We start from the raw sequence: 25,203 nt of genomic DNA, 5'->3' as shown, positions 1-25,203 counted from the left end.
CCAGTAATCTGCAGATCCCTGTCACATGTTCAAAATCTCCTTTGCTTGACCAACGAAGCATGTTAACTGGTTCCCAGAGCAACAAAATAGAAGACAAGGGAAAGTCGGCTTCCAAGACGATGAGTAGCATAACCAAAATACTGATTGGTACTCGCAAGATTTCGGGTGCATGAAGACGATAATAACCTTTAACCATATATATATATATATATATATATATATATATATATATATACTGATTGGTACTCGCAAGATTTTGAATCCCGCAAAAGAGAAGGTGAAAGTTGATGTTTCGGGTGCATGAAGACGATAATAACCTTTAACCATATATATATATGCCTATGAATCCTCTATTTACATGTAATTCTTACCAGTTACCAATATATATGTTATTTGTGCTTGGCTTGCAAATTAATAAAATGTGACTACCATGATCAAAATCTGTAATTACTTGACTTCTTTTCTTTCATCTTTTACGTCAAATATATATATGACGGGAAAAATTTATCAGCCAAGAGTATTTTCAAGCTGCTTTTTTCATCACAAATTGGAGGAATCAGAGTTTATATAATACCATGTATCACATCTGGGCAATGCAATTATTACCACACACTTGAAGGAATTCTTAGCTCCTTGTCATGGAAGCTTCATTATGAAAATTAGGGCAGGACATGGGAACATGGAATTGACAAATCTCGACGACCATCTCTTCTCATATCTATACGGACATATTGATGTGCAATGTTTCCTCTTTAGAGGACGGCAGAAGGAAGGGATAGCTTTCAGAGGGGGAGAACTCTCTCTCTAGGAAACCAGACATGTATAAATTCTTGTTGAGTATAGTGTTAAGCAAGTCCATTAAAGTATATTAGTTATAATTAGATGGTAAACTCTGATACAAAATGTTCAAGTAATGAGGCCCCAAGTTTAATAAAAGCTTTCTTTGGCTCTTAATCCATGCAAAACAACTTAAACACGGACCTAGAAGGACATAGAATGAATTTTTTATATTTCTCGCTTGCCTTTTATGTCATACAATGGTGCACTTAGACATAAAGTACACACATAATTCATGGATTGTTAATCATCTATATGGTCTTATATTCATGCATTAACCCACAAACGCAACACGAATTTAATATAAAATTAAAAAATTAAAGTTGAAAAATTTGACTCATGTGTGGGTCGTGTCCCATTCATCATATTAAAAGTCAGTCACTGAACATAAAGCCAGCCAGCCAACAAACAAGTTGTAGAATTGAAGTGGGCAAGATTGCATAATGTATACACATTTATATGTACATTACAGAAGATAATATAAAGTAATGAGTTAGATCTCATCTACAATACCAAACAAAAAGAACACATTCACCCTCTCTCTTTTTCTTATCCTCTTGAGCCCTTCCCCTAGTAGCTTCCAGCTGGGTCCATACCTCATATATTCCACATAATTTATTCAAGCTCTTTTATTCTATACGTTATCGAGGTTAGTACTTAGTAGTTGTTGTAGAGCATATTATTTATTTATTACACAAAATGAACTACAGCAAAGTTCTTCAAAAGAGCTTTTCTCCAAAGAGCTTCCTCCTAAAATGCCGCCACTAGAGCCGGTGACGCTCCAGCTAGTACTGTGCTCTCTTCACTCCCATCCTCGTCCTCCTCCACTTCCCACATAAAGTTGGCATACGACCCCATCACCATGCTACAGATTTAAATAATAAATCAAACTTCCATCTTATATCTTAAAAAAAAATTAAAAAATTAAAAAATTGTGATAATTAAAAATAAATAAAGAATATGCTTACATTCTTATAACACGACACAGTTCTATTAACATCTTTAATTTTTAATGATATACCAATTTAATTATTGTTTTAACAATTTTTATTACCATCAAAATGTTAATTAAAAAATCAATTCTAGGTCATAAATTGAAGAACAAATACGATAAGTGTATTTTAGGAGGGGAAAAAAAATACCAGTCATCAGGGGAGGCATTAACGGCCTGATCGAAGTAAGACTTGGCTCTCTCTCCATCTCTGTGTGACTCCCAGATTAGCTTTCCGTACGAAGACAACAATTGTCCGTTTCCTGGACTCGCTAATATCGCTCTTCCATAATACTCTTCTGCTCTCGCTAAATCCTTCTCCACCTATCAATTCCACATTTATAGTCAATAAACTCACCATGATCAGATTTATGTTATAATATTATTTTATTGTTTGTGTGAAATTGTAGCACAAGATCTTTCCAACTACTACCTCGTGCAAGAATTTGCCGTAGTTTCCAAGCAAGAGCGGATCGCCAGGGTTTGATTTCAGCATTTCTAGATAGTACACGCCGATCTTGCTCCGATCGTCGCCGTTTCCGGCTCCATGATCGCCTTCGACGCCTGGTTTCCTTCCTCCGCCGGAGATTCCCAGGTCCTCCAGAGGAATCCCGCTCTCCGGCCATATTCCCACGCCCTTTGATAACGATACGAATCCGTCGTCTTCGCTTTCCGAGACGTACTCCTCTTCTGGTATTCTTGCAGGAAACGACAGGGATCCGGCTCCGCTCAGTTTGGAGCCCCCAGTTACGTCGCCTTCCGATAACACTCTGCGGATCCGCTTCCCTGAAGAAGAGTCTCTCCCGCGATTGGTGTCCAAATGCAGGGAGATCCTCGGGGAACCGAGGGAGCTCCTCTCGCCGGAGAAGACGCCGGATACGGAGTCGTGCCGGGAGAGGGAGACTCGAGGCGAACCAGAAACTGTCGGATGGGCCTGAACCGGGACCGAACCGGTTCTCAGAAGAACAACTCTCATGGCTGATCGGTATGAGTATGAGATTTTCGTTTCGCTTTTGATTTAGTTGTCAGGGAAAGCTTTCTAATGGCGGGTGAGTTGGGGTTTGATATATATATACGTGATTGTTCACCGTTGGATTTGCTGACGGGTTGACTTGTGGGCCAAAGAAGATGATGCCACGTTGTGAGAGTGCACGTGATGGTGGCTGACGAGTAGGCACGCCCGGTGGGGTCGGCGCTGGCTACTTTTTTGGGGGAGAGAGAAAGGCGTAGACTGACTGAGAGAAGTAGAAAAAAATCGAAGAGTCACGAGCAGAGCGTGATCATGAGCTGATCACACCATGACGCGTGGATTTCACTGGTTAGACGTATACTACTATTTTTCGCAAGCTATTTTTCATTTCAAATAATTCTCTATAATCTTTTAAATGAATTAAATTATTAAAATTTTCTCACATTTCACTTCTAAAATAGACTAAAATAAATTATGACAAAATATTTTAAATATTAAGATGATAAATACTGAATAGAAAAAAATAATAAAAAATTTAGCCATTTTATTTAAAAATTTAAGAAATTGTGAATTAGACAATGATCTAGGAATTGTGGAAGATCTTGATTCTTTGTCTCTTACATTGTTATTGTCTAGATTATAGACACATGATGCTTTTTCAAATTTTGAGAACAAAAGAAAAAAAAAAAACTTTTTAAAGGTTAGAGACAAATTTCCTAGTTAATAGGAAATTCATGCAAATCGACATTTAAAAGTGACCTATATCATTTAAACTATTAATCATACTGGTAAGAAACTTGCCACTTGTAAGTGATATAAAACACTACTAAGGTTAGTAAGTCAAAGTGATTGTTTTGATTATTAGTTCTAAATTAATTCGTAAGATCTACAAAGTTTATATTCTACGGATTCCAAACAAGAACAAAACAAACAATTAGTGTAATTAGACAATTTCTTCTCTTATTTATTTACTCTAAAATTAATAAAAAAAATTAGAAAGAGTCCATTTATTTTCTGCTTATTTTTTATTGGAAACAGTTGAGGTTATATGTATATATATGATTAGAGATTTAGAGGCTTTGTAATATAAAACCCACGTTCCCAAAACCAGGGCCGGGGCCGCAATGGTAATCTTGCGGTGCATGTGGTTTTCGCGTTTCAGTGTTCCAAGTGGGAGTACATGGTACTCTTCTGTCTTGTTCTGTCAAATCCCTCACTTTGCTAATCAACTGTATCACAGAAACAAGACAATTTTGTCTCCATCCCCCCTGATTTTTTTATTTTATTTATTTTTAGATAAGATGAGGTCCATCCCCTCATACTCATTCTCTCATTTATGTAGAAAAACAAAAAATGTGGGCCCACGGCCCATATTGAGGTCCACCTACCACTGGCCTCTGTAAAAGTTGTCTCTTTTGTTTTTCAATAGTCACTTTCAAAAAAATAATAATAATAATAATAATAATTTCTCTTTTCTCATAAAATTACGCGCATTTCGTAAACGCTTCTTAATATTCAAAATTTTTTATTTTGGTGTATTAAATTTTAATTTCCTTCTATTTTTTTTCTTTCATTACATACTGCAGTTAAATTAAACGGTGTAATGAGTAATTTCAGTAAAGACATTTTAGTAATTTCACACTTTTTCGTTAAGATTTTTTGTTAAATCCTAACAAAAGAAAAAAAAAAATGGAAGAAAATCAAAGTTCGATACACTAAAGTGAGAGACTTTGAATATTGTGAATATTTACAAAGGACGTGTTACTTCATGGTTCACTTACCCCAAAAAAATATCATATATTCATTCACTCGTCTAATTTTTTTCTTCTCTATTTTATTAATGCATTAAAAAATAAAAGAATTAACAAATAAATCCAAACACAAAAACACTAAAATATATATATATATATATATATATATATATATATGTTATATCATAACACCTTTTCAACTTAAAAAAAAAAAAAAAAGATTTATTCTCTTAAAAAATTTATCAAATGATTCTCATTTAATTTAAAAAATAAACTGTCATTTTAAAAAGGAAAAAAAAAAAATTGATTAGTCATTTTATATAGAAATTCAAAATACATTACAATAATAAGCCATTGTAGATGGGTGAAGTCAAGTGTAGAGAAACAGCAAGGTCTCCTAAGATTGAGGTCCATCTCCTCCCTTTTGCTTCTTTGTTTCCCACAGTACAGTATCACACTTTGCTAACTTGGGGCGTGGGCTACCTGCCCCACGTGAACCGACTCGAGGACTATTCAATGGAGTCCACGTCGAATTCTGGCCCATGTGATTTCACGTGTGAATTTCTTACTTCACGCCATGTGGCATAAGTTCTTCGAATGACACGTGGGTGATGAAGTGCCTCCGAAGTCCGAAGTCCGAACATGCCTATTAATTGGTGTGTTTCCACTTTAAATTAAAAAATAAAAAATAAAAAACTACTTAAAAATATGTTATATCAATTTTTTTTTTTTAGAAACATATCATACTCATTCATTGATAAAAGTTGTGAGCCTAAAGCTCTTATAAATAGAGCAATAAGCTCTGAAGTAAATCATAGCCGAAACTAAAGATACAGTCATCAACAACAGACCAAATCAACCAAAACACAGCATCCGCTAACCTATGACTAAATATCAGGTTGAAAACTCAAATCTGCATCAAACAGACACCATCTAATGCATAGGTAGCGCTTATTCCTCGGCCTTGAGAGCAAAACCCCTAAGCCGATACTTATTCCTCGGCCTTGAGAGCAAAACTCCCATGCCGATACTTATTCCTCAACCTTAAGAGCAAAACCTACAAGCCGATACTCATCCTCCTCGACTCGAAAGCCATGATAAATTTCACATCCACAACCCAAAGGTTTGGACCAGTAATATCGGGCAGCAACCAGGCGCAACAAAGTAGGAAGAGAAAGCCTTATTACAAGCATAAATAAAACCATACAGGGAAATAAAAGGGAACAATAAAACTAATGCAGGAAAAGAAATTACAGCAAATAAAACCAAATACAAGGGAACTCAAAGGAAATACAAAACAGGAAAATAAATGCAAAAATACTCAAAGCGGGTCACGGCAGCTGGAGGAGGCCGATCGCGAGCTGGTCGGAAACCGCCGCGAAAGGTGGCACAAAAAGCTTGGCGCGGGAGGGGCACGTGAAAAGACCCGACAGCTAGCGGTGAGCAGCGAAGCGAGCGCGGAGGAGATCGGCGGCACACACAAACAAACAGGGAGGGGGAGAGTTTGAGTGAAAACCTCCAAAAGCAGTACCCACCGAGAGAGAACACAAGCACAACAGAACAGAAAACACTAATGATAGAAACAAACCTAAAACAAAAATCGGGAAGCAAGGGAGGAGGGATGCAGGCAACAGGCATCCCTCCTCCCCTGAGGCGGCGGCGCTCTGGAGGGAGGCTTAGAGTTTCACAAGGCTTAGGGTTTCTCAAGAGGGTAATTTCACTATTATATCAATTAATATAAAATAAGTATAAAAAATAACTTTATTATACACGGAATACGCTAAACATATTCTTTTACCACTTAAAATAAATGCTTTTTTTTTTGACCTTCCAGCTTGTTTTATATAATTAGTAATATAAAAACCATTTGTCATTATTAGGATTTCTCGCCCATTTATATAGTTTAGACCGATCAATCTACATTGGATATAGAACTTTTAGGGGGAAAACAATCTCCAAGAGTGGGCTCCATTCTTTCTTATACTTATTTACAATATGTCATTAATCATTGAGGGACATGTAACAATTTTGGTTGGATCTTTAAATAAAATGAGAAAAGAAGAAGGAGAATAGGTCTTCTCTGGATGGGTTTTCTCTACATACACGTCTCTCTCTCTCTCTCTCTCTCTCTCTCATTTCTCGCATATCTCATTCAACACACTAGGTCATGGATGCCTTATCTAAAAATAAATATGCTAATTTAAGCACTAAAGAGTCTTCGACCTCAGCTGAAGACCCTCTGACCTTATTTTTGTTTTGCAGGAACCTCACTACTATACAGGGGATTCTCCTCAGCTTAGCGATCAAGAAAATTGCTGGGTATCAAATTTTATGACCTAAAAACGCACCAATTGAATTCAAGTTACTCAACACACATTTAGACCATATTTGGATTACGTTGTAAAGTTTTTAATATATAAAAGAATTGTGCAAAGTAAAAATTGGTTCATTTGGTAAAAAAATTTATTTTGACTTTTTTTTTTTTTCTAAAAATGAACAAAATGCAATTTAAAATGAAGCTTTTTTTTAAAAAAAAAAAAAAAGTTCTTTGTAAATATAAAAATTCTATTTTCCAACAAAATTATACTCTTATACAATAATAATAATAACAATATCTTTCATAATTGAAATTCACACGATCTTTTATATTCTTAATCCTAACAAAATACCACACTTTCTATTCAACTAACAACAAAATACCACTCAAAAGCTCCATGGCCGAGAAGACACTCAAGCACGGGTTTCCATTGACAGAGACTCTCCACCTCCACGGCTATGAGTCTCCACCATGGTTGAGGAGACCCACGGTTGTGGGCCTTTGCCCATAAAGACCCATGAATAAGTAATATTATATTTACTATGGGCCTTTGCCCATAGTAACTTTGCGTCTATCACTCTCTCCCCCCCCCCTCCCCCCCCCCCCAAAAAAAAGAAAGAAAGAACATGGAAAGCATCCACTTTATCATCTTTCTTTTTTGGTAATTTATGCTGGGGCTAATGTGACAAAGAGGCCACCCACCATGCAAAACAAGCACAGAGCTGCAGAGCACCAGGTTTAAAGAAATCTATCAACACTCATGAAAAAATAATAATAATAATCTTTCCACGATATATTTTTTTATGTTTACATCATGATTAAATTTTTTCTGTCTCATTATGATGATTTGTTTTTTTTTTTCTTTTTGATTGATGAGATAGAAGAAGCAAACAACAGAAACATACCAAACAGTCGAGGTAAATTACAGACCAAACAAACTACAACTAGGAAATAAAAAATATTTTTTTATGTAATACATCATGATTAAATTTTTTTCTGTGTCTCATTATGATGATTTGTTTTTTTCTTCTTGATTGATGAGATAGAAGCAAACAACAGAAACATACCAAGCAGTCGAGGTAAATTACAGACCAAACAAACTACAACTAGGAAATAAAAGATTAAAAAAAAAAAAAACTAACAACTAAGAAAACCAAAACTAGGAAATAGACCAACAGGCTAGAACATTCCTTAAAAAATGACAAAGGAGGGTTCTTTGCGCTGTTGAGAGAGAAAATTTAAGTGTGAGAGCATAATGCTGAGAAAATTACAAGTAGAACTGGTCATAACGACCCATTAAACAATGTTGTGAGCACAGATGTTCGTACTGATATCTATCTTGGTGGCTGATTAACTAGTAAAGGAGCCTAGAAGACCAAGAATATTTGAAATAATGGGGGCATCCTCCAATCCGAATAGATAGCTATGCTGCAGGCTGAGGATAAAGGAGTCCCTTTCAAGGACAAAATTTTGGTTATTTAAATCAAGGGCAGATTATACTGCAAAGCTCTCTATATGATGAGTCTGGATGGCAAAGCTATCTCTTATTAAATGGAAACATATTCTTAAAATAACTCTTCTTGTAGTCTCTAAAAGAAAATACAAGAAAATTTGATTTGACTTTATAAACTATAATCCAAGATATTTCTCTTAAAGATCTCATCTTCTTTCATCAAATAGTTATCTTATCTTCAGAAAATCAGCAAAAGTTATTCTTAGTGACAAAAAAATCTCGGCAGATATCAACTCTCATGATACAAATTTGTCGTTATCAAGAAATAAACAAAGTTTATAAACATAGAAATGTCCATGTCAAAGCATGCCTATTTCAATAATTGGGATCACCAACTACCATTATTTTTTACTTACCACACCTTAATCCTTGTCACTTCACAGTCACCATCAGCATGACTTTAATATAGCGGGATGGATAACTAGTTCTCTTGGGGCATTATAACACATTATAACACATACTCCGGTAGATTTTGCCTCCACAAAAATGGAAGGCTAAATGCTTTGTCTCACCTATAAACCATCGTCGAACCCTTTAAGGGCGGAGCCGAAATTTTTTATAAGAAAAGGTCAAAATATGAATGAGAGATCAAATCAAATTTTAATGCGAGTCAAACCTAATTTTTTAGGCCAATATATATATACACACACAAATGGGAGAGGCGAATGAGTTTTTTTAGTTCTGTCCCTAACCCTTGCCTGGAGATTGACATTTTGGGAGAAATGAAACGATGGGAATCGACCATTCCCTTGCTTGCAAGTTTTTTTTTTTTTTACAACCCCTTTAAGGCAGGGTCACTTTGTGTACACATACCTGTTGTGTAAACTTCGAACTCGTGCAAAGCGCTCATTCCACACAGATCAGGTAATACTCCGGCTTTGCCAAAAGACTGGCTCCAATGAATTCTTTGCACCCAGAGGGATTCAAACTTTAAACTTAATGAAAATACCACTAAGACCAAGGTCCTTACCACTTGAGCCAATCCCTTGAGGATAAACCCTTGTTTGGAAGTTCTTTTATGGAAAAGGAAAGGATTAGGTTTGTGGCCGAAATAAAGCTTAGATCCCATCGGTTTTTTGCAACCTAATGCATTCTTAGGTTTAAGCTCTTTAACAATTTAGATCTCAGTTATTGCAATCTATTGGATGGAGCAATCCCCAATGATCTTAGCTGCTTATATTTAAACCTAAGCGGGTAACCAATTCCTGATGGGAGCCATGATATTAGAAAGAACACTCCAAATTCATATAAAATAATCTAAAACTGTATTTTTCTTCTTTCAAGGACACAATTAAACCATTAGTCAACATTTTCTTTGCCTGTTTCTATCCTTTTTAAGCATGTTTCTACGTTAATTCCCATTTCCTAGTAAAGAGAAGTTAACAATTCTTCCTTATTCGCCATTTGGATCTTCTAAATATAAGGGAAGACGAGATTTTATATTCAACAAATTTTTCTTCACAACAAGACAACATTACTTGAAAAAAGTTGATTGTTTACGACATAACCTCACATAAGGCAAATATGCAGCAACCTCTTCAAACCTCAGGATCGGGCTTCAGTAACCCAGAATCATAACCCACCCATATTCAGCCCTACTCTATCCTTTTTCTTCTTCTTCTTTATTTATTTTTAGTAACGGGTTTCATACAACTGGTCACAGTTTCGACTTACATATTTTCATGTTTCCTAATCAATGCTAGAGTTCATCAAATGCAAAGATTCACTAGAAATTAGAATAGACTGAACTTAGCACTACATAAGGCTTGGCCTACTCTTCACCTGTTCTCTTTTTTCCATTCCTTTTTTTTTTTTTTTTTTTTTAAGCAAATTCACCTACCAAAGAGAGACAAAATACAAAGGCATAGGGGCATATACCAGAAGTCAAAATAATAGAGAAACTGCCTATACATTCAACTACAAGCTCAAGGAAGGAGGAATGAAAGAAGACAACACACCAGAAATAGACTCAGGGAGATGCCAAGATCAATGCAACCATATATTTTGCTGATTTCTCTGCACAGCTTGAATACCCTTGCAAATAAAGTGCTACATACCCAGACAATGTGTAAGTGACCTGTTCAACAATATTATCAAAATATCTTTATAAATGAGATCGAACACACTACACAAGAGAAGAAAAGCCCAATCCCTTAAGACCAAATCTATTGATTCTTCTTTAGTTTGGAAGCAGAAGATGATGATCTATGATCTTGATTGGAAGTTCTAATTATAAAAAGAAGTGTCTCTACAAGCATGCCACCAACCAATCCAAGAATGCCTCCAGCAGCATTCTGCCAAAAAAGATTTAGGGCAGACATGATTTCAGTACTGTGCTAGGAAAAAAGAAGATAATGCTTGAAGTAATAACTTATTATAAAAGATTGAAGGAGGACTAATAGCTAACAGAGCCAGAGATATGGTAAAAGATGGTCATTCAGAAGGTACCATGGCAGGACTGTGGTTAAATAACGCTCTGAATGCAGCATATCCAACCAAATAGCTGGTAAACATCATAACCACAACATGTAAACCTGTACAAGTTTATAAGAGACCATCCAAATGAACTTGGGATTTTTACAATAGAAAAGATCATAAAATTCATAGCTATATAAAAAATACAAACCAAAACTAAACAAGGAATAATGATCTTAAATAGGTTAAGTAAGATAGCTTTTATTTGGTTTTGTTAGATTTTTTGTTTACAACTCAAATTAGAAATTACAATTTTTTGTACTGAAGAAAGAGAGAAAAAAAGATCATAATTTCAAATTAGAAACTCTTAAGATTTGTTTTATTTCCTTTTGTTTAATAACTTCAAGTAACCTTAGGATTATGATTTTGTAGCCTATATAAAGCTTGTATTGAACCTTATTTCATGAGAGATAATTGAGTTTAATATCAAGTGATTTTTAATATTAAAAAAACAAAGGAAAGATTTGTTTCTTTGTTCTTATTCCTTCTGCATTCACATATTCTATGTTAGTTGGTATCAAAGTCTTAATATTTCTTGACTTGATGGTTAACCCATGCAGTGATGGCAACCTCCCTATCAACGACGCTCAATACAGAGAGGCTCCTACAAGGGGCAAAATCAAGGATTTCCAACATGATACTCAGCTAGCATTGCATGATATCCAAGCAACTCTTGCTAGATTAATCGAGAATCCAGATGAGGAGGAGAAAAATTGGTTAGAAAGAGACTTTGAGGAACAAAAGGTTTGGGAGGTGGTAAAAGGTTTGGAGGGTGACAAGACACCGGAACCGGATGGTTTCACCATGGCATTCTTCCAATCTTGTTGGGCTGTGGTGAAACATGATGTTATGGCGGTTTTTTCTGAATTCCATCAAAGACGTCAGTTGGTGAAGAGTATGAATGTGACATTTGTGTCCTTGGTTCCAAAGAAGGTGGCTGCGATAGAGGTGAAGGATTTTCAACCAATTAGTTTGGTGGGAGCGGTGTAAAAAATTTTATCAAAGGTCTTGGCCACTAGAATGCTTTTATTGGGGGGCGACAAATTTTAGATTATGTGCTCATTGCTAATGAATGCTTGGATGGTCGGATGAGGTCAGGGGTGCCTGGTGTTATTTGTAAATTGGACTTGGAAAAGGCTTATGACCATGTTAACTGGGACTTTTTGTTGTACTTACTAAAAAGATGTGGGTTTGGAGAAAGATGGAGGGGCTGGATAGAGTGGTGTATTTTGACGGTCAGATTCTCCATTTTGGTAAATGGAATGCCAGAGGATTTCTTTAATAGCTCACGGGGGATTCGGCAAGGGGGCCCGATGTTGCCATTACTATTTGTGTTGGTTATGGAGGCATTGAGCAGGATGGTGAATGCAACAATAGAGCAAGGTTTATTGTCAAGATTCACTGTGGGGGAAAGGGCCTTTTCAGATTTAGTGGTTTCTCATTCTTTATTTGCTGATGATACTTTGATTTTCTGTGAAGCATCTCCTGAGCAAATCCAGTACGTATGCCTTATTCTCTTGTGCTTTGAGGCAGTTTCGGGGCTGAGAGTTAATCTTGGTAAATCAGAACTTGTTGCTATAGGGGAGGTGGACAACATTGGGGTTCTGGCTAATATTCTTGGGTGTAGTTTTGCGGCGTTGCCTATGAAGTATTTGGGTTTGCCACTAGGGGCGAAAGCACAAGGATACATCTATGTGGAATGGTATACTTGAACAAATGGAACGTCGTATGGCAGGATGGAAGAAAGTGTATCTATCAAAGGGAGGTTGCTTAACTCTTATAAAGAGTACGTTGTCTAATCTCCCAACTTATTTTTTATCGTTGTTTCTTGTTCCTATGAGTGTGGTCAAAAGGATTGAGAAACTTCAAAGAGATTTCCTGTGGGGAGGAATGGGAGATGAACAAAAATTGCATCTTGTGAATTGGAACCAAGTATGCCGTCCCCTGCGGGCCAGCGGTCTTGGCATTCGGAATATACATAAGTTTAATCAGGCTCTCTTGGGGAAATGGTTATGGAGATATGCGACAGAGAGTGAGGCACTTTGGTACAAAATAATAAAAGCCAAGTATGAAGATCAGGATGGAGGGCGGTGTTCGAAGGAGGTGTCGGGTTCTTATGGTGTGGGTTTGTGGAAGCATATTAGAAGAGGTTGGGATACTTTTGCAAAAGGTGTGCGGTTTGAGGTGGGGATGGGGTCGAAAGTTCGCTTTTGGCATGATATTTGGTGTGATGATCAACCGTTGAAGCATGCTTTCCCTTCCTTGTTTGGTATTGCAAGGTATAAGGACGCGTGGGTGGAGGATAATTTTAGTTGGAGGAATGGGAGGGTTGAGTGGAATGTCCTTTTTGTGCGCTGCGCCCAAGATTGGGAATTAGATGGGGTGTCTCATCTTTCTTTGAATTGCTGTACTCTTGTAAGGTTTCTTATGGTAATGCGGACCATATTCGATGGTCCTTATCTAAAATGGGTACGTTTGAGGTGAAATCGTTCTATAAGGCCTTGTCCATTCCAGATTGTGGGGGGTCTCCATGAAAGAGTATTTGGCGCTCTAAAGTGCCTTCGAGAGTGGCATTTTTTGGGTGGACTGCGGCTCTCGATAAAATTCTGACACATGACAATTTGTGAAAGTGGAGAATTGTGGTAGTGGAATGGTGTTGTATGTGTAAGAAGAATGCAGAGTCTGTAGATCATTTGTTGATTCATTGTGAAGTGGCTACTCAGTTATGGAACTATGTTTTTACTTTGTTCGGTATTGAGTGGGTCATGCCGCAACGGTTCATTGACTTGTTGTCTTGTTGGAATCAGGTGGAGGGTAAGGGTATTTCTAAAGTCATTTGGAGGATGGTTCCTTTATGTATCACGTGGTGTGTGTGGCGGGAGAGGAATGCTCGAACATTTGAGGATAAGGAGTGTTCAGTGGATGGGATGAGAAAGAATATGATCTCTATGCTACACTTGTGGGTGTTGGCTCATCATCGGAGTGTGGTCCCGACTTTAGTTGAGTTCTTGAATATGTGCTCTTTGTATATTCCGTAGGGGTTTCTATTGTATATATCTTTTGCATTAGGGTTGCGCCCCTCTACGCTTTTTTCAATAATATTCTCATTACTTATCAAAAAAAAAAAAAAGAATCCAGATGAGAACCGCGAAAACAACAGTATTTGTAATGATGATAAGACTTGCGTTCAACTTGTTTGTAATCATATTCATATGCCTCCAAATAGGTAGCCATCCTATGAAGAGAATTCTAGTGATGATGAAGATTTTGCCAAAGGCATCGTCCAAAGATTTGGTGGAAACAATTATCAAGGTCATCATGATTGAGAATCTAGATATTATCAATGAAGGTTGGCTTACCAAACTTTAATAGTCATCTTCATGTCAAAGATTTCCTAGATTTGCTGAACGAGGTTGAGATATTTTTTGAATTTATGAAGTTTTCTGAGGATAAAAAGGTGAATGTGGTTGCACACAAATTGAAAGGAAGAGCTTCTACTTGGTGGGAGCAAACATAGATTTCAAGGATATGACAAAGGAATGCAAGTATAAGATCATAGACAAAGACAAAGCATCTAATGAAGAGATAATTTTTAGGCGTGGATTATGAGCAATATTTTATTAAGAAGAATCAAAACTATATGCAAAGAGAAGATCTTGAAGCTGAGTCGCAATAGTTCTCCTTCACCACCGTGAATATTGCACTCGGAAAAAAAAATTGAAGAGTTACCCTGATAATAATTTGGAAGCACTTGCCCTTCAAGCCAATACATATATTATTGAAAATGAAGATTTCATGGTGGTAAATGTTCTGCCATGTACTCAGGAAAGCATTCAAAATTAGGACGCATATCAAGTGTTTGATAAAGGTCCTTCTTTCAACAATAGTGTGCAACCAGTATTGTAGATGAGGATACCCCACTGGTGCTTAATAAAAGTCCACTGATGTAGATTCAGTTTGTATTAAGTTTTTGTGTATTCATCTTAATAATTTTGTAGGTAAAGATGTTCTGTGAACTGGTTTGTCATCATTTGATGTATTATATCTTCAATACAATGAAGGAAGCTAGGATTAAGTTTGACAAGACTTCATTCAAAAGGAATTGATTTAGAAAAAAAAAAAAAAAAAATTGAATGATTACGAAGAGGTGATTGAGTCAAATCAAGGAGGTCAGATCTATGACATATAAGAATGGCAATATTGAATTTGCTTTCAGAAGAATGTGCAGAATTATTGGCCATATCCAAGATTTTATATAAGTGGATTCAAACAAATAATTAATTTGTTCTTTTGCCCTGACATCATAGAAAGTAAAGTTGAAAACACTTTTTTGAGATTGTAATAGATCGTGCAGGATTGAGCTTTTTCTGTTTTTCATTGGTAAGTAAACATATCACTAGTTCTGCTCCTATTCCCTTCAAATACGTTGTCCCAAACAATATACAAAGATTTTTCCAACAATTAGTATATGTTCTAGCATTTGGTGTCTATATATAATACTGGCTAAGAGGGCAGACTGCATTATCACATTTTTACAAAAACAAAAAAGGTTACCATAAAATGTCTAACTTAATTCATCTATTCCTATATGGTAAAGGAGACCGAGTTAAAAAATAAAAAATAAAAAATATTACCCAAATTTGCCAATATAACATCAGGACTTCAAGAAAACTTAGTATTTAGAGTTTAAAATTCAATCCAATTTAAAACTCAATGTTTTTCTCCATTCAAATCTCCCGTTGAGTATATATACACTGTTCAACAGCGCAATGTTAATCCACAAGAAAAGGAAAAGAAAACTCACCAAAGCCTAGTTGATCCTTGTAAGAAGAGAAAGGCTCAGTGTCATCCTTCTTCGGTGTAATATCCTTAACAAGCTCTTGATACGCATTCCTCTCCGCTAATTCCTCAAGCTTTCTCAGCCTTGCCTTCAATTCTTCGCTCTAAAATTCAAAACAAAACCTGAATCAGATAAACAAAAAAAAAAATGACACACAAAATTACATTATATTATTTTTCTTTCAAAAAAAATGTGTGAAAAGAAGCGAGACCAAAGGTCTTTTCAATTTCAAAATTTTCATGTAAAAACTTTCTGGAGTGAACTAAATAATAATACCGGACCATATTGAACTAAGACCATATGCATATTGTTTTCTTTTTCTCATTTTTGTCAGCAACCAAACTCCTAACTCTTTTTTTTTTTTTTTGTAAGTAAACGCAATTCATTATAACGCACCAAAAGGGGCAACCAAGTACACGAAGTTTACAAGAAAACCTGCTAGCTAGTAGAAGAAAAATATCAAGAAAAACATGAAAGCTAGAAATGTTGAAGTCCAAGGCAGCTGTCCAGTGATAGAGAGCCTCAAAGAAAAAAAATTCTTAAGTTCCTCCACTGTCCGTTCACGGTCTTAAAGCTCCATCATTTCTCTCCCTCCAACTCATACTTTGAACAAATATGGAAACAAGCAGAAGAACTCATTCAACAATTCTTTTTCTTTCTCAGTTTTCTCAGCAACCAAGCAGACAATCATGCTTAGAAAATATGTAAACTATAACAAAAACCAAAATTCGAAATCCTACAACTTTTATCTTTTTTTCTCGTGTAATACCGTTTAAAGCCAGATAGCACGAGAATTTCCGAGCAGCCAAACAAGCTTAATCGAATATCAGTTAGACAGTTACCTTCTCTCTAGGTTTGGGGCTGGTGAAGACGAACTCGGACCCGGAGAAGAGCTGGATCAAGGCGGGTCGGGTGGAGGGCCGGGACGCGAACCAGAGAGCTCGGAGTGACTTGTACGGCACATTACATTGCGAGGAGAGATCCGACGCGATCTGTCGGAGCTCCGGCGAGAGGTGCGGATCTTCGGATGCCGTGGACAGAAATAACCGGATGCCTTCGGTGGAGGATATCACGAGCCCGGGCGGGCTTGCCGGCTCGGTCTTCATTGGCCAGATTATCTTTCCACTGCCTATATCGGTTTTTTTTTTCCCCGCTTACAAAATCAGGTTTGCTACCAAAATTGAGTTAGCTCGAGGAATAGAATAGGAGCGGTTATTTGGGTTCGTGGTAGAGAGCAAGGGGAGAAGCGGAGGTTCGATTTTTGGGAAAAAACTTTCTTGGAAAAACCTACTATGCGGTCGGGCTGCCCCACTTTTGCACCCCCAATCAACTACTGCCACCTAAGTAAGTGCACAAACTTAACTTATAACCAAATACATCGGATGAAAAAAAAAGAAAGAAAGAAAGAAAAGAGAGAAAGAAGAAATGGCATGGGTATGGCTGAGAAAGAAGAAATGGCGTTGGGTCTTCTGAAATGGTGTTGCGGCTGTCTGGGTCACCTTCTCAGGTACCAAGAGTCACTGTCTCCGGCGCTGAGAGTCTTCTTCTTTGGCCTTTAGAGAGATAAAATCTTTAAAAAGTTAACATTTCCCTCTATGATTTAGTATTGAATCCAAAAATAAGTTTTGAGGCATTAGAATCGAGTTTTGAGGCATTAAAATCCAATTTTGAGGCTAAGTTTCGCGGAAAAATTAGCTGAAGATGGTTGGGTTTGCATTTTCCGGTTGGGTTTGGCTGGCGATGAAGAAGGGTTTGAGATGAGACCCGCGACGTGGGTCTGGCACGACACTGTGGGTCTCGCCAGACCCACGCCGTGGTTCTCGCCGGCCTGGGTCTCGAGGGTTTGGCATCGCAACCGGCTACAATTTTTTTTTTTTTTTTTTTTTGATCTTTCTCATTTTGATTTTGGTGTGGGTGTTTTCCTTTTCATTTTTTGAATTTTTCTTAAATGGATGATGTGTTACAAGGAGATTGGATGCTGCAAAACACAACTTTTAAGGTCTAACGGCATAGTAGGGGCTCTCAACTTTCTTATTAACCTTTTGTGAACTTTCAAAAAATTTCAATTTAGGCCTTGTTTGGTAAAAGGGTTGGTCTTGGCCCAGACACTATTCATCACCATTTCTAAAAAAAAATCAACATTAAAACATTCTAACTTTTTCACTTTTTATATCAAATCATTCACTTCTTATTATTATTCAAATAAAAAAATCACTACAAAACAAAACTTTTTCACTTTTTCATACCACTTTTTCATTTTTTTTATCCCAAACATTTTTACTTTTTTTCACATTAATCTACATCAACTACAGTGTCTAGGCCATCCCATTTGCCAAACACCACCTTAATGCGTTGAATTATACAAAATTTATAATCTCACCCTTCTATTTTAAAATTTTTGACAAGATTTATTAGAATTGGGTAATTAAAAGAAATTAAAAGTTTAATATCCTTAATTGAGAGTTTTTAAATTTTGAAAGGTAGTATCAAAATGAGTCAAAGTTCATAAAACATTGGGAAGAAGAAGTTTCCACATCAATGATTTTAACAATAACTTCACAAGATGGACTATAAATTTTGATCAAATTAGAAACTGATCTCAAGTGAGAACTCCAACTTCAAGTCGTTGTAGCATACTAATTTGATTAAGTCCTCTTTCACTCTCAATCTCATCAAATGCAATCATGTAAGCATTTTCAACAACTTGGGTAACCCGCAATTCTTCATACCAATTGCATGAGACACAAACAAAATTGACAACAATATTCAATTTGGTAAAAAATTGATGAACAGAAGTGACTTCTTTTGATGCCGCCACTAATGTCAATTGCAAACGATGTACGAAACAATGAATGTAGTAGGCATATAGACAATCATTTTAAACCAAAGCTTGCGACCCATTCCACCCCCCTCGCATATTACTTGCGCCATCATATCCCTGCCCTCGAATATTTTGAATGTCTAGTTGATGTTTAGACAATACAGAATATATACCTTTTTTAAGGTTAATGCCGCAGCATCAGAGACATGAACAAGTCCAAAAAAGCGTTATCATACAAAGCCATTCTTATCAACAAATCTTAAAATTATAGACATTTGCTCTTTCATTGACTAATCACAAGCTTCATCAACAATTACACAAAACTTTGCATCGCCAATTTCATTACGAATTACTTCCTTCACTTTGGTTGAAAAAACATGTAAAATTTGTTTTTGTACCGTTGGTGAGGGGCATTTTTGGGAGCTTTAGAGATTACTTCAACAAGCTTTTCATTATATACAATCGCCAAACCCAATATCTCAAGAAAATTTTCACAATTTGTAGAACTCACACTTTCATCTCGACCTCTAAAAGCAACACCTTGAAATGCAAGCACTCGAACAATATCAATTGAGGCTTTTAATTGCAGTCGATTGCGATTGGTTCTTCAAATCTTCATATGACTTCTCAGCAACTCTGTGAAATGAAGTAAGATCTTTTCCTATATGATTGAGAAAGGCACAATCTTTTCAATTTCTAACTTTCTTCCAATTCCTGAATCCATCTATAGTGAATACACGTTGTGTAAAATGCCTAGATGACTTATTAAAGAGAAAACAGGATAGACAAAAGGCTGCATCTTTCTCACGTAAATATTCAAGCCATGAAGGAAATAGATTGTACCACGAAGGTTGAAAGCTACGAAGATGACTTTTTTTTTTTCCAGATTTAGGATAATTTGAGACCGGAGGTCGATACGGACCAAGATTAATGTAAGTTCTTCGAATTTCATCTCGGTGATTAATATCATATTCCCATATTTGACGATGCAATCTAGGATCAAACTCCAATGAACTAATATTAAATTCATTGCCATCAACTCTCTGAAGTCTTTTAGAAGAATTTTCAGAAATTGGGATACCAGAAGTAGGTGATGATGTATCACAAATGTTGACATTTGAACTTTGTGCATTTTTTCGTTTGAAAAAGTCAAGTATTGTATTTGACTTTTCCATCATCTACAAACAAAATCGGGAGAAAGCATAAAATTTCAAAAACAACTTCCACAAAAATGCTTTAGAAAGAAAGCCATTCGAGGAATAATTAACCTCATCAAACAAATATACGCATGTGTTACATTATTACATTTACATATATACATAAAGAAAATAACAAAAAAAACAAATCAGAGAAATTCCCAAAATTCAGACTTAAGTCAACCAACCCAAAGTCTCACAATTCACAAATCTTTACAATTTCTTGCTTCTAACTTATAATCCCATGATTATATAACGAAATTCACAAGAAAATTGCAAGAATTTTACCTCTCGCAACAGTTCTCTCTCTCTGAATTCAAAACTCTCTCTCTCTCTCTCTCTCTCTCTCAAATTCTCAATCTCTGTATCTCACTCTTTAACTGGCGATCTCTCTTTCTGACTCTCTCAAATTCGCACTGTGTGTGAAGCGGTGAAGGAAAGGGGTTAAGGGGACTAGGGGAGGAAGTGAGAAGAGAAGGGATATTAGGACTTTTATGAAGACCTAAAATTTTTTTTAGGGACCGCCTTTTTTTTTTTTTTTTTTTTTTTGGGAGGGGGGGGACCGTATAATTTATAATTTCATCCTTCTTGAATGGTTCAAGAATCTTCTGTATGGGGTCGTCGTCATCATCCTCGCCGTCTCAAGCTCTCCCTGAAGTTGAAGGCCACCCCTAGATCTACTCCTAGCACCCCCAAAGGATGGCTGCCCAACCCTTTCATTTTTTCAATTTTTTTTTTTTTTTAAAATAGTTTTTTCAGTTATATATATATTATGGAAAAAATATATTATAAGTCTCTAAGTCAACGCTGCCACCACATAGGGGTTGGGTGGTGGCCAGGGGTGACAATTTTTAAAATTTTTAAAATTAAATTAATAAAAAATTAATATTTTAATAAGGAAAAACAATGCGTTTTAAGTGGTCCTAACGGATGTTAAAAAAATTTGACAGTAAGAAGTTTATTGTAGTTTCGATTGACTTAGAGAGTAAATTGTCGAAAAAAAAAAAAAAAAAAAAAAAGCCTAGGGAGTTTTTTAATTTTGCTGCGTTAACTTAATGACTTATAATATATTTTCCCTAAATTAAGAGTGACACATGTCACCTTTTTATTGGCGTTGATGTTGCACTTAACGGAATCCGTCAAATATTTTAATGGAATTTGACTTGAGGGACTAAATTATATTTTTTAGCATACCTTAGAGACCTTTGAATTCATTTTGATACGATAAATTGTAATTTAGGCCAACCACATAGAATCATTTTGCATTTATCCCATATTCTTTTGTGCAATTCTCCCCAGGGTGTTTCCAACGGCCTGCCATAAGCCCGGAATCTTTTCTTGATTTTCTTTTCTTTTTTCATATAATCTAGAAAAAGAAAAAGAGAAAAAAAGAAAAAGAAAAACTAGATATACACTTGTTTATAATTTTGACACGTAGAAGAACCTAATATATTGTTCATTTAAAAAAGTTAAAAGTGTTCTATATTTATAAGTTTTTATTTATTTATTTATTTATTTTTAATTCAAGTTCTATATTTATAAGTTATAAATATAGAACTTGTTGTTCATATAGATCTTTATATTAACAAACAAGTTCTATATTTATAAGTTGTTAGTTAATATAAAGACCTGCTATACATTCTCTTCTGATTCTTATCTCATTTTTTTTTCACTTTAAATAACTATTGAAATTGTAGACTTCATGCGTGTAGATCGACCCAATATATTCGATGATAATTTTGAAACGTGAAAGGATTAAAGAAAAATCAGGAAAGAAAATTCTTAAGGGTAAGAAAAAAAAAAAAAAACTTTAATAAATATTGGCCTCTTGTAAGTAGGTGCGCTAAATGCTACTGTATGGCTGTGCAGCCTGTGCAGCTAGGAAACACGTTCCCACCAAACTCCTTTTTTATTTATTGTTGCATCTTGCGAACCATCTACTCTCCACGCTCTTTGAATGCTAGCCACCCGTCTTTACTTATGTACAGATTCACCAATCTCTCTCTCTACAAAGCTCTGTATTTTGGGCAAACACTTTAAAGCCCGAAGTTTTCTCTCTTTTCTCTGTCACACAAACACACAAACATATTAATGGCACCGGCTTCTTTCCATCACACCTCAAACGCAGTATGCGTTATGGACGCCTCCGGCCGCCTAGGCTCCACCATGGTCCTCCGCCTCCTCCAAAGAGGCTATACCGTCCACGCCGCTGTTCAACACCATGGTTGCTTCTTCTTCTTCTTCTGCTTCTTGTCGTGTTTTTGTTTTGTTTTGTTTTTTTTTTCTTATATATACTTGTCATTTTGGATGATCTTCAGATGAATTGCAATTTAGTGGGCTTTCTTGTGATCATAGCAAGAAGCTAAAGATTTTCCGTTCAGATCCCTTCGATTATCAGAGCATAATCCATGCTTTGAAAGGCTGCTCTGGCTTGTTTTACACCTTTGAACCACCACAAGACCAACCCACCTATGACGTAAGTTCTTTCTCTTTCTTCAATTTACTCTTTTCACGGATTGCATATGAACTATTTTGTATCTATCTAAGATTCACATCAGATTGAGAAATGACAGTTTCCAAACACGTAAAATCGTAATCCACCATTGGAGATTCAAGCGTGAGCTTTAAATGGGGACTTTTGTGCCACCCTTCGTTTACGTCAAGTAATTTATAGTACAGTTGCATGATTAATGTCTGTCATTTTCCAGCTTGTCTTTTTGCTGCGTTGCCAGTGCAATTCCAATTTGCTCTTCACCTCTCTCTCTCTCTCTCTCTCTCTCTAGACCTTCATGACCATTTGTTGGTGACGAAGAAAGATGTAACATTCAAGACCCACCACGTGATACCCTGACCATATGGCATATAGCGTGAAGGCTAGCAAGTAGCAGCCACTTTAATAATTTTGTTGTACAGCTAAGTTTTGAACCATAATTATTAAAAATCTGACCAGACTCTGGTAAATTTTGAATTTAAAAACTGTTACTTTATTTATATATTAGTGTGTATTTATATTGGTTGACTTATATAAATTATTTCCGTACAATATTATGCGTAATTTAATATATAATTTTTTTTTGTTATTATTATATTTATTTATATATTAGTGTGTATTTATATTGGTTGACTTTTATATATAAATTATTTCCGTACAATATTATGCGTAATTTAATATATAATTTTTTTTTGTTATTATTATATGGTATTAATATTAGATTTCGAATATTATTTTTGTGTGTAGGAATTTATGTTGGAAGTGGAGGTAAGGGCTGCACACAACGTGCTAGAAGCTTGTGCACAAACGGAGACAATTGACAAGGTGGTTTTCACGTCCTCGGTCACCGCCGTTGTTTGGAGAGACGATCGGAAGTCGATAGAATCGGACTTGGATGAGAGACATTGGAGTGACGTTAACTTTTGTCGTAAATTTAAGGTACTAATTAATTTTTCCCATACACAATTGATCCCCAGTTTTCAAAAAAAATTGAGAAAAAGGGTAAAATAAATTATTCTAAATTTACTTTTTTTTTTTTTTTTTTTTTAATTTTTTAATTTTTAAATCCATTTATATCCTTCAAACTACTATTTCAATGACAATTTATCCCACAAACTATCAATTAATAATTTACTCATCAAATTATCAAAACAATGACAATATACCTCAAATGCTAACAGAATAACAAAATTACCCCTATAAAATTTTCAATAAAATAAAAATACACTTGAAATTTTGAAAAAAAAAAAAAAAAAAATCAAATTTTAGTAGTTTTGTTTTTATTTTAGTTAGAGTAATTTCATCATTTTGTTAAAATTGTTGATATATTGTCATTGTTTGAGTAGTTTAGGAGATAAATTGTCATAATTGATAGTTTGAAAATATATTGTCAGTGAGATGGTAGTTTTAAGAGGCTAAATAGACTTTTACCTCTTTTTTTGTTTTTTTTTTTTGAATTAAATAAGTATAGGTTACCTAATTTCTCTTCTCTCCTCTTTAAACTTGAACGTTTATTCTGATTTCCACATTAATTGTTTGACTCCAAATATGGGGAGGACAGTTGTGGTATGCTCTATCGAAGACACTTGCCGAAAAGACAGCTTGGGCCTTGACAATGGACAGGGAAGTCAACATGGTCTCCATCAATGCAGGCCTGCTGATGGGTCCCGATGTGTCGATCAGTAACCCGTATCTCAAAGGTGCGGCTGAGATGTACGAAGATGGGGTGTTCGTGACCGTCGATCTTAAATTTTTGGTGGACGCCCACATCTGTGTCTTTGAAGACGTCTCATCCTACGGACGTTATTTGTGCTTCAACCATGTCGTTAATCGGCATGAAGATGCTCTCAAGCTAGCACAAATGTTGACTCCTTCTGCCCCGATTTCACCTCAAAGGTAAGTAAATTATGCTATTTATATAATCAATTATTATTCTATATTGATAATATTTAATAATTTTTTTTTTAATAAAAATACAATTAAATGTTTAATAGAATTATGATCCGGTCTTTATAAACGTGTTTTTTTTTTTTTTAAATGAAAATAAAAAAAATTTCATGTGTTTAAAAACGCGTCTTTTACATGTAAAATCGTGGGATCAAATATATATATAAAAAATTGCTATAATTTCTCATGCTTTATATTTCTCTACAGCTTTGAGCAGGATATGAGGATCATCCAACAGAGGATAAGCAACAAGAAATTGAACCAATTGATGGTGGATTTTGAGTGTGAATCCCAGGTGGCGGATGCACCACCAGCGTGAGATGATGGTGATTAAGGCATACCCTTCATAAGCTGTCTTTCTCACCCAAATTGAAACAAACATTTGATACAATTGCCCTTTCTTTTTTCTTTTATAAATTTGGATTATGATTCCTCTATTCTAAGATCACTTATAATAGCTTATTTATTTTAGAATTATATGTAAAACGGCTATTCAAAAGCCTAAAAAATGTATTCATCAAATTCTCTAAATAGAATACATTTTGTATTTGAGCTACGATGCTTCTTCAAATGTGAGGAAGTACTCGGTAATACATAATTATTTTATACTTTTCTCTCTCTTTTTTTCTGTTCTTTTTTTTTTTTTTTTTTTTCTTCTTGTTTCTCTATTAGTTTTTCTCTGATGGTAAAAATTGGAAGTTAAAATAAAAAGTAAGATCTAAGTATTTTAAAAGAGTGTGTAACTATAAAAATTAAAAAACTGTTGGCCGATTGTATATGTCAAGTCCTAGTCACTAGTTGAGTACGCTCCACTCCACCAATGGGGCCTCGGTCTTTTTCCTGTTGGACGTATAGCGTAAATCACTCATTATGAAGGGATTATATGCGGGGTTAGGCTTATATGCTTTTCTCTCTCTTCCTCAATAAATAAATAATTTTTTTAAGGAAAAAGAAAAATAAATAAAAATATTAAAAAACTAAAAAAATAAAAGAAAAAGAAAAATCAAAGGGGGGCCGAACCACCCTCAAAATTGGCCAAGTAGCCACCCCCATG

General features: G+C 35.5%; 3 protein-coding genes across 3 annotated transcripts; 1 reads left to right on the top strand and 2 right to left on the bottom strand.

Moving 5' to 3' along the window:
• Positions 1-1,225: 1,225 nt before the first annotated feature.
• On the bottom strand, positions 1,226-2,876 carry LOC132175404 (Tetratricopeptide repeat (TPR)-like superfamily protein). Its single transcript, XM_059587352.2, has 3 exons — positions 2,262-2,876; positions 1,980-2,152; positions 1,226-1,702 (listed from the first exon to the last, which is right to left on the bottom strand). Exons 1-3 carry the CDS (start codon positions 2,802-2,804, stop codon positions 1,588-1,590), a joined length of 831 nt encoding a protein of 276 aa, XP_059443335.2. The 5' UTR covers positions 2,805-2,876; the 3' UTR covers positions 1,226-1,587.
• A 7,479-nt stretch (positions 2,877-10,355) lies between these two features.
• Positions 10,356-16,995, bottom strand: LOC132173361 (ER-based factor for assembly of V-ATPase). Its single transcript, XM_059584834.2, has 4 exons — positions 16,537-16,995; positions 15,659-15,797; positions 10,828-10,913; positions 10,356-10,673 (listed from the first exon to the last, which is right to left on the bottom strand). The coding sequence occupies exons 1-4, from the start codon at positions 16,798-16,800 to the stop codon at positions 10,545-10,547; spliced, it is 618 nt and encodes a 205-aa protein (XP_059440817.1). The 5' UTR covers positions 16,801-16,995; the 3' UTR covers positions 10,356-10,544.
• Positions 16,996-21,677: 4,682 nt separating this feature from the next.
• LOC132174999 (cinnamoyl-CoA reductase-like SNL6) lies at positions 21,678-24,582 on the top strand. The gene is made up of 5 exons (XM_059586787.2): positions 21,678-21,935; positions 22,030-22,187; positions 22,950-23,141; positions 23,764-24,098; positions 24,357-24,582. Exons 1-5 carry the CDS (start codon positions 21,803-21,805, stop codon positions 24,466-24,468), a joined length of 930 nt encoding a protein of 309 aa, XP_059442770.2. The 5' UTR covers positions 21,678-21,802; the 3' UTR covers positions 24,469-24,582.
• Positions 24,583-25,203: the final 621 nt, after the last annotated feature.

This window comes from Corylus avellana, chromosome 3, assembly GCF_965113065.1.
Source record: "Corylus avellana chromosome 3, dhCorAvel1.hap1.2, whole genome shotgun sequence".
Classification (NCBI taxonomy): domain Eukaryota; kingdom Viridiplantae; phylum Streptophyta; class Magnoliopsida; order Fagales; family Betulaceae; genus Corylus; species Corylus avellana.
Note: the sequence above shows the minus strand (reverse complement) of the source record. Positions and strands in the feature narration are given on the sequence as shown.